Source organism: Lagopus muta, chromosome 18, assembly GCF_023343835.1.
Source record: "Lagopus muta isolate bLagMut1 chromosome 18, bLagMut1 primary, whole genome shotgun sequence".
Lineage (NCBI taxonomy): Eukaryota > Metazoa > Chordata > Aves > Galliformes > Phasianidae > Lagopus > Lagopus muta.
In genome coordinates this window covers 8,412,562-8,421,534 of record NC_064450.1, presented here as the reverse complement: position 1 = coordinate 8,421,534, position 8,973 = coordinate 8,412,562, and the positions used below count along the sequence as shown (strand labels likewise).

The 8,973-nt window shown below is 45.7% G+C and overlaps 1 protein-coding gene across 1 annotated transcript in view; it reads right to left on the bottom strand.

Annotated features, from left to right (window-relative positions):
• Positions 1–78: 78 nt before the first annotated feature.
• CRLF3 (cytokine receptor like factor 3) overlaps positions 79–8,973 on the bottom strand; it is a 14,908-nt gene continuing 6,013 nt past the window's right edge. Inside the window, exons 6-8 of the mRNA XM_048965196.1 lie at positions 8,332–8,464; positions 4,973–5,085; positions 79–4,684 (exon numbers count right to left, since the gene is read on the bottom strand). Coding sequence (XP_048821153.1) covers positions 4,431–4,684; positions 4,973–5,085; positions 8,332–8,464 — 500 coding nt within the window. The 3' untranslated portion in view covers positions 79–4,430. The remainder of the gene's footprint in view (positions 4,685–4,972; positions 5,086–8,331; positions 8,465–8,973) is intronic.

Sequence of the window (8,973 nt, the reverse complement as noted above, 5' to 3'; positions counted from 1 at the left end):
CCTTTGAGAGATTTTGAAGATGCCGTGTAAGCTGGTTTAAACAATTTGAATGGTACAATAGATGTTTAAGAAAAAAAAAGCAAAAACAAACCAAGTTCAGTTGTTTAAATGAACCATTGTTTTTACATTAAATGTTTTATTTGAAATCGGCTTTTGTACATAAAGTTCAGTAATATAAAACGTGCCACGCTGGTTGTCTGCTCCTTTGTGTGCATGCAGAAAGGCCCAGCAGCGCCCTGCGACTCCGCTGCCCCTGTGCTCACCTGCAACTCGGCCGGCTGCTCTCTGCTCTGTGCGAGGGCCTCCACAAGTTCCTGCCCTGCAGCTCTTGTGAGCACTTCAACACGTGAAGCTATGGCTCGGTTTTCTGCTAGGAAAATAAGAGCAGTCGGGTTTTGTTTCTTCATGTGCAAGCAGTTGTTTCAAGCAGATCTTGACTTGCATTTAATCGATAGCAGTTTCAAACAGTGCATCTCCTATTGCAGAGGCCCTGTTCTCTCCGTGCTGTAGAATTAAGCAGTGAGTTGCAGTGCTCACTGCAATAGCAGGGGCTGAAGAGCAGACGCTGAAACCCTTTTTCTGTGTTAAAAGTGAATGGGATTTTCAGATGCAGGCTGTGACCGCTGGATTCTGTGCTATCGGTTGTGCGGCCCTCTGGAACTGTTGTTCTAACTGAGCTTCATGTGCTGATGGCAGATTTCTGGTACGTTTTTTGGTGCTTATTTTAACACAGCTGGTCTCTGAACCCCAAGTTGCAACCACCCACTTTACTTTCATATTGAATTCAGTGTATTAGATACTCTCACCAAAATTATTAGGTGAATGTATACTGTTAACCTTGAGCACCATAAGCATAGTTTCTGTATCAGCCCTTGAAAAGCAGGGGGTTGTGATGGGAGGAAGAGATTTGCTTTCTGGGATGAAGCAGTCACAGTTTGAACTGTGCCGATCACAACCTCGGGGAGTCACTTAAAACTTAAACACGTAACCTGCTGCAAACGAGCAGCTTACCTCTGCCAATGTGGGAGCTGATCTGTGAGGACAATTTGATGATCTTGTTCAGTGTTCAGAGCAGTTCGGTGCCATCGCTGAGTGCTGGAATGAAGGCCTTCCTGCTGGCCCAGCTCCTCGTAGATCTGCTCTCCCATGCTTGCAAGGCCATGAAGCTTTGCGTGAAGGGAAGCCTCTCCTTCGAAGGCTGTGGTATCTGCTGGCCTGAGTTTGCTGATGAAGGTCTGAAGCTGTGCTCCTCAGGCAGAGCACCTCAAGTAGGTTCCTTCATACCAATACTGTATTTATGGGAGCTCTCTGCTGTCAGCTTCCTTATTTACTGGTTTCATGAGTTAGGTGTGTTGCCTTCGAAGGACACCAAAGAAATGGAGCAAGCTGCAGGTAAAGCAGAACTAGGGGAATAAGAACTCTGTTCAGCAGGGACTTCTCTTGATGTACTGCTGCTTGCTTAGTAACAGGAGCCAAAATCTGTATTAATGAATCTGACAAAAGATGCAGTGAAACAGACAAATAAGCTGTGATAGAATATTGAGAATGTGACAGAAATGCTTTGGTAAGCAAAAAAAAATACGGAAGAAACTTTGTTTGCAAGAGCTATCACCATAGATGTAAGTTTTACACGCAAGTACACAAACTGCACAACTTGTGTGGGACTTTGGAGGAACTGAAGATGAGAGAAATGGAGAAGCTCTTCAAGGGAGCTGCAGTGCTCCAGAATGCATTTGTGCTCATCAGAGGAGCTCAGCCGTGCCCAGTTTTGCCCCAATCACAACTTACAAACGCGGCTGTGGGATAAAACTTTATTTAAAAAAATTCAAATTTCACTCGACACAAACATCTTAGTTGAGGTAAGTGAACGTACGAGCTTCAAAAACGCTTCCAGGACTTCCCAAGCAGTTTGCTCTCTCTTGCAAGGCTCTGGTAGCTGGAGGTGACAAAGCTGTGAAGGAAGGGCCCAGTCCTCCATCTAGCTGAACTCTGCTGAGGAAGAATGGAATTTCAACCTTTTTAATCCAAGCCTCTTCTGGCTCTTGGGATACCTTGTTATGTAATTACTCAGCTCTCTTGCCCTGGGATTCTTCACCCTTCCCAGGTTTAAGCATACAGCTTCTGAGGTGGCTGAGCAGTACCTAATACTCATTGGGCAGCTAGTCTTCCTCTGAGTTAGAAGTTCACCAGGGATGCTGCCCTGGTCACGAGGAGTAAAAACTGAGGTCAGAACGAATATTGTGTCTTCCCATCCTCAGCTCTCAAGGGGAGCAGTAGGGATGTCCTGGGGCAGCGCGTCCTGGGACAGCCCTTCACAGTTATCTTCAGCTGCTTGCTAACTATGCTCTGAACAAACGAAGCATTCCATCTCTGGAAGTACCTGAACTCGAGCTTTATGTCCCGCAGTGCTGGTAAACAGCAGCAACATCAAGTCTGACCAGACCCTCACAAAGCAGGTGGGAGGTACCTGAGCTGCTGGCTCCTCACAAGTGCAGGTATCTGCTATTTTAGTTTTCAGTCACAGTACTGACTTGGAATTTGTACCTGACCCCTGGACTCTTACAGGTAAAGTTACCGAATCGTCCCACCGGAGCACGACTGACTGCGACTGCAGCACCGCCAGCCTCTGAGCAGCACTGACTCAGCTGGAACCTCTGCTCAACCTTTGTGGCTACAGCAAAAGAACAATATTTGAGATGGCAGACGGGACGCAGCACTGTTAGCAACATTCTTCACACTAGGTAAAAGGAATACTGGAAGTACAGCATATGCAAGTATCTTTCTACTCCCTAACACTGAAATAGTTTTGCTCGAGAAGTGGACAATACAGTGGGCTTTTCCTTGCTTGCACAGATCAGTCTTACCTGCAGGTGTCCACTCTTCCACCCTTAATAGTAAAATCCAATCCACTTCTACTTTCCATCTATCTGAATCAACCCATGGTTTTTTCTAAGCTGTATTACCGGCCACCATTCTCCTTTTCTGCAGTTCCCTTTCACAGATGTTAGCAGAAAAACACAGGCAGGACAGCTGATCTTTTTGTACTGAGGGTGCAAATGGGGGGATGCCATTCCAATCCATTTATGCCAGCATTAGGGGTAATATGGCATGTTGAAACTGAAGAAAAAGGGCAGAATGATTGTCTAGGTGTTATTAAAAATATATATATTACTAATCTCACATACTTGAGGTAAGAAAGTCTGCTTTAAGGTCCTTGATGAGCATTATTTAAAAATACTCCTTGAATCCAGCAGTATCACAATTCCATCTTTTGACCAAATAACCTGTCTGACAAGCTCATCCTTATAAATCTTATTTGATTCTTCTGGGGAATACTGGTAATTTTATGCACAGTTTCAATTAATCCTGTATCTCTACTACAGAGAGATTTGGTGCCATCTGCTCTGCCCTGCCTGCCCCAGGTTCAGTCTGTGCCGTGGGCTCTGCCTGCAGCCCCAGCCTGCCTGGAGCAGCTGAGCACACAGTTTGTGCACCTGTGGGAATCCCACACGTGGGAACAGCTGCTCAGTGCAATAGAAAGGAAGTGGCCTCTGCACTGCGCAGGGCTCTGTGAAGAATCACAGCTTCCTTCCATCTACCTGTCAAACAAAAGTACCAAATCCCCAAGATTTGCTCGGATTAGGCTACAAAGTATAACCAGGAAAGACATTCAGACCAGATAAGGTAACTGTCCTCCTGTAGGTTTTGGTGCATGTGACAAGTGTCAGCATTGAGCTGGGGCTGTAAGCATCACTGTGGAACTACTCTAGAAACCACGTTCCAAGTGACAGTACAGAAAACAATGCAGAAATACCTGGAAATAAGGCACGTGAGTGAGACATTGAACAGATTAGCTCCATATCTGAACAAACACCATGGCTCAGACATCCTTGTTCTGGAGGAGTGAACAGTACCGTGCATAGAAGAAGCTGCTGTGGCCTGCAGGACCTGCTGTCTGTCCTTATTCTGACGGCAGCATTGCATACAAGGAAGCATAGCAGAGCATCGCTGCTCTAAATGCTCTGCTCTTTTCAGGAGTGGCATAAATACAACTTTGGTCCATTACCTCCAACTCCCTAAAAGTTTACAGGCTTATTTCACAGAACAGCAGCATTAAGCAAAGTTAATTTCATACAACAAGCGTACCCTGAGCCTAGAGTACAATGAAATACTGATTAAAAAAAAAAGTCAAGTCTGGAGGAAAAAAACAAAAGTCTTGCTTTTTAAACTTGCTTTCAATTGTCTATGTAACTGCCTGTTCGACCTTTTCCAGAGTAACAAATCCACTGTTTCACAATTATTTTTTGAAATGAATCCAGCAGGAGTACAATATAGTGGAGTTCAAGTAGTAGAAAGATTGATATAAAACGGCTGGAAGCCCAGGTTGTGACAGCACGCATTACAGCGAGAATCTTCACTCTCCTGAGCTGTTAAAACACCAGCACTTTCCAGCCTGGGTATGAAAAGGAACATCCAAAGTACAGAGAGACGCAGCACTGATCCAGCACCCAGTCAAAGACCACTTCCCTGTTGTTAGAGCTGATGGTTACTCTCAGCTTGAAGCTTCCCCCCTCGGTGCTGGGAGGCCCCAGCTGCACAACTTCCATGTCAAACGTTACAGTCGATCCAGAAGTGACGGCAGGCAGTTGGTTTGTCATCTCTTTTCCATTTACAAAAACTGCCCCTGAAACAATCAAGGGATCAAACATTATTTCTCATTTTTGCAGGCAAACGAAAGTGAAAGGCCGTCCTGCCATGTTGCTTTCTGCCACGTCAAACACGCTGCAGGAACTGCGTGCAGAAGGCGCAAGAAAACCTGAGATTTCAGAAAGGGTTTTAACTGTGAGCAGAACAGACACGTGAAATGTGTGTGAAGGTGCTCCTGTGTTCTCCAGGGGCACGAAGGACGAGGTGCTGAGGTTTTGGGGGAGAAAAATGGGTCGCGTTCTTCAGCCCTGTGACTCAGACTCACCATTTGTGCTAATGCACACAGCTTTATCTCGCTGCAGAGAATCGTAGCCGTTCTGCTGCTCCACGCACACTCCCAGGCTGTCCCGTCTGTCAGGCTGTCCCACGGTTTCAATTCTAGCAGGCAAAAAGTCAAGTCAGACCCCAAAGCTTTACACCAAAACATACAATGAAATCCACACAGCACTGCCCTGCCACGTCAGCCCTCTGCCCTTTGCTCCAGGGCTCTCTCCAAATTCATCCAGCCTTTAGGAGAGATCTCTACAGCGTGACCAGCACTGCTGGCAGCCTTCCCCACAGCTCTGCTGAGTGCTGCTCTGCTATTCCATACAAATTTCCACTGCTGTTTTCTAAAAAATTCCCTGCTGTCGCACCTTGGGGTCTTTTGAAATGATTTTCATGAAACACATCTTAAGAATTGGACACTAAGTGCAAAACCAGTCACTGACATCCTGGTCAACGTCATCTTATGGAAAAATGAGATTTCAGCAAGTATTTGATGAGCTTTAATTAAAACAGCTTTGTTGAGCTCTGCTACATCCTGTTCTGAATAGGTTGTGGGGAAGGTTGACGTTCTGCTGGTGGTGTTTCTGTTGTTTTGTTTAAGAAGTAAATCAGCTTGGTACAAATTGACATCAAGAGTAATGCCTGGGAGAGCACTGACCATCTGGCTTCTGCTCAGCTGGATTTTGGTCCTGGGAAAGTCTCCCAAGAAAAAGCAGACAAGTGGTGCAAAGGGCCTGGGCTGCAGCTGCCCGGGGCTCCAGCAGCTGAGTGAGGCTGCAGTCTGTGCCCCAAACAGTGCTTCTCTACCTGGGTCCTCTGCTCTGCACGGCCATTTCTGAGAGGTACTAAATCTACTTCTGGGAGCCCAAAGAGGCTCTGAGAACTCAGAAACTCAGCTGGTCTTTCCTTGGAAGTAAAACTATGGGTTTTTTTTGTTTTCTGTTGTCTTTTTGTTTGTTTTACAGTTTAAGAGAAAGCAGTAGCGATTCCTGATTGCTGTCATCAAAAAATATAAAATCTCAAGCAGAAACTTTTAAGCACTGAAAATTAAGCTGGGCCATAGAGCAGCACACAGTGGGTTAACTCGTGACCAACAGGGAAGATAAAATTGGAAGCATGCTTTACTTTTGCACACATAGGTTATTCAGTCCCCTGGGAACTCACTCGATAGCAAGAGCCTTGTGCTGCAAAGCAAAGCAAAACAGACGAGTTCAGCTACCCAGAGAGCTTTCAGTATGGAAGTGACCCACAGTGTTTTCCTAAAATGAAACTTCTGAGTTCATTTTGGTACCCCGTTCTCTATTTCAAGCAATAAGTGAAGTTTTACGTACAGCCACTAGAAAGGCGTGCTTTTGTGCACAAGGTGATGTTAATTAATTCCATCCCCAGGTAAGGAAGAGTTTCTTGAGTCATCTGTCTGCACATTTATTTGCAACCCAAGAATGACCCCAAAAAACCAAAAAGCATACATACAGATCCATTAAAAAGCAAGAGTTGTATCCTACCAATCTGCACCTCACTTCCTCATTTACATGCACCCTTTTCTGCACAGCACTGTAAAAGTAACCGGGATCAGCAGCAGGAAGGACAAAGCATCACACGAGCAGCAGGACGCAGCCTGCTCTGAGGCAGAGCAGCCCTGAATCCAGGCTGCGGCCGCACTGAGCATCGCGCCCAGCCTCCCTGCAGCAGGGCTGCCCTCCCTGCCCACCTCCTGACTTCACGGAGCTAACACAAAGCAGCAAGGAGAAACCTGAGGGACAGAGCAGAGCCGGCCCCCGTGCAGAAATGCTGTCTTCCCTAAAGGCAGCTCCTGAAGGCTGCCAAGGGACAGGATGAGTCTTCACTTAAAGCAATGATGTTTTCCTCCAGCCTGTTCAGAGGCCTCACCGCAGAGGAAAACTCAAGCAGTCGTCCTTTTCAAAATCACTGCATTTATCACAGCTTCCCTTCTCACTGATGCGATATTCCTATGTCCTGAATGCACAAAGCTGCTTCACAAACATCTGTAACATGAACCTTGCTTATTTGGTTTGCAAGCTGCCTATCCCCCTGTGAATAAATTTCATTTCAGCAGATGGAGGAAGCCAAGCACCAAGCATTTCACTGCCTGGCAAAATCTCACACACTTGGAAACCAGAAGCTGCTCTGGAACTTTGGAAGAGGAACACAACTGAGTTTTGAGGTTGTCTTCAATCTTAACATCTGTGTCATTACAGTACACAGGGACATGTGCTTGTTAGTGCTTTGCCATCCTGAAACAATCTCGTCTTGGAGAGGAGTCCACAGCCAAACTGCAAAGTAAAAACTGCTCATGTGCTACCAATAAAAGAAGATAAAAGACACTGGTCTGAAACAGAACCAGACACTGGCCTGAAACCTCAACGTTCTGCCTTTAATTTCACGGGCACTTCTGAGCCAAGAGATGTTAAAACTAGCAACAGATTTCAAATGAAAGCTTTTGGTCTTTTTATCCCACCTCAGACAGGGCAACCGAATACATCCTCATACCATCAACCACCTCAAGGTAATTCATTATCAGGAAGGGAGACACGAAACACTGCTCCATATATCATGAACTTAAATTGCCTCTGGGGGCTGCCTACTGTACAGCAAGTAGTTTTATTTAACCAAGAGAAAGCTGGAATAAAGCTTCAGTCTGTGAGGTCTGTAATTACAACCAACATTTCCAAAAGGAAGTTCCTGGTACCCCATTAAATGGCACCATCTCAGCAATGCAACAGAGCTGCCAGGGATTTTAATTTCTTTCTATAGGAAATGAAAAGTTTGAGGCTCCAAAGCCTCAAGAGGCTCTGCACTCAAGAGTTCCTCAGGCCAGTTGTGAACAAGAATTTGGTCAACACTCATTATATCAGAGATTAAAGACATCAGTGCAACTCTAATTCTTACCTGACCTGGTAAAACATTTTGCCAGCCAAAGTCAACAAAACACACAGTCTGCAAAAAAAAGAACCCCTGGGCCCAAAGCTAAAAGGACTCAGTGAGTCTCTGCTGGTGTTTGACCTCTCAGTTATAGGTGCTGCAAAACAACAAAAGCTCAACATCCCACAGTGTTTGCTCAGCAGAGGCCATGTTCTACCACCCCTCAGAGTTCACTCCAGCCTCTGCTCCAGGTGGGTGCAGGTCCTACAAAAACATTTGGTGTTTTCTTATGGCCTGGAGGTAGAAGTGAAAAGAAGGAAGCTCAGACACAGACACCTCGCTTCCATTAGGGCTGAGCTGATGTGAGAACTCAAACATGGATCACGACTCAGGTTTACATGCAATTCAAATACAACAGAGTACAGAAGGAACACAGTGGATGCACCAAACAACAGCTGGTCAGAAGGTACTTGCCTGAACGTTAACGTCTGCCCACAGAAATAAGTAGGAGCTTTGGAGTAGAGCACACCACAGGACTGAGAATCATTGCGAAGCGCTATGTTTCTCCGGCTGCTCAGGCTGTACCCCTCCAAGCCAGCTGTCCATTCTTCAAAGAAACAAAAACAACAAAACAGAAGCATGAACTCAAGCAGATCAGTTGCTGCCTGTGCAAAACACTCACAACATCCACTCAGTTCACTCCTAGGAAGCTTAAGCTACATAAAGCACAGGGGCTGTTTTTGCCTACAATCCCCTACAATCACAGAAAATATTCTCCAGCTCACAGGGTTCAGCAGAGCTTCACTCTTTACAGCAATCTCGTAGGTAAACCTTTATGAACCACTGCATTTAGAAATTTGAAAATGAAAACTGAGGGCTTTTCTCTCCAGACAGAAGAACTCATTATGTGACTGCGGGTCATCACAGAATGCTTGGGTAGGGATGAGAGATGAGGAAAGAAACCATCACTTCTGGTCTGCAAGCACTGGCTGGCTGCTGCTTGCCGAGGCTAAGCTCAAACTGCTCACCAACTCACACTACAGAGCTGAAATCCAAGTTAACTACAGAATAACCTCCAGGATGAAAGAACAGACAGCTCACCACACGTTACAGACA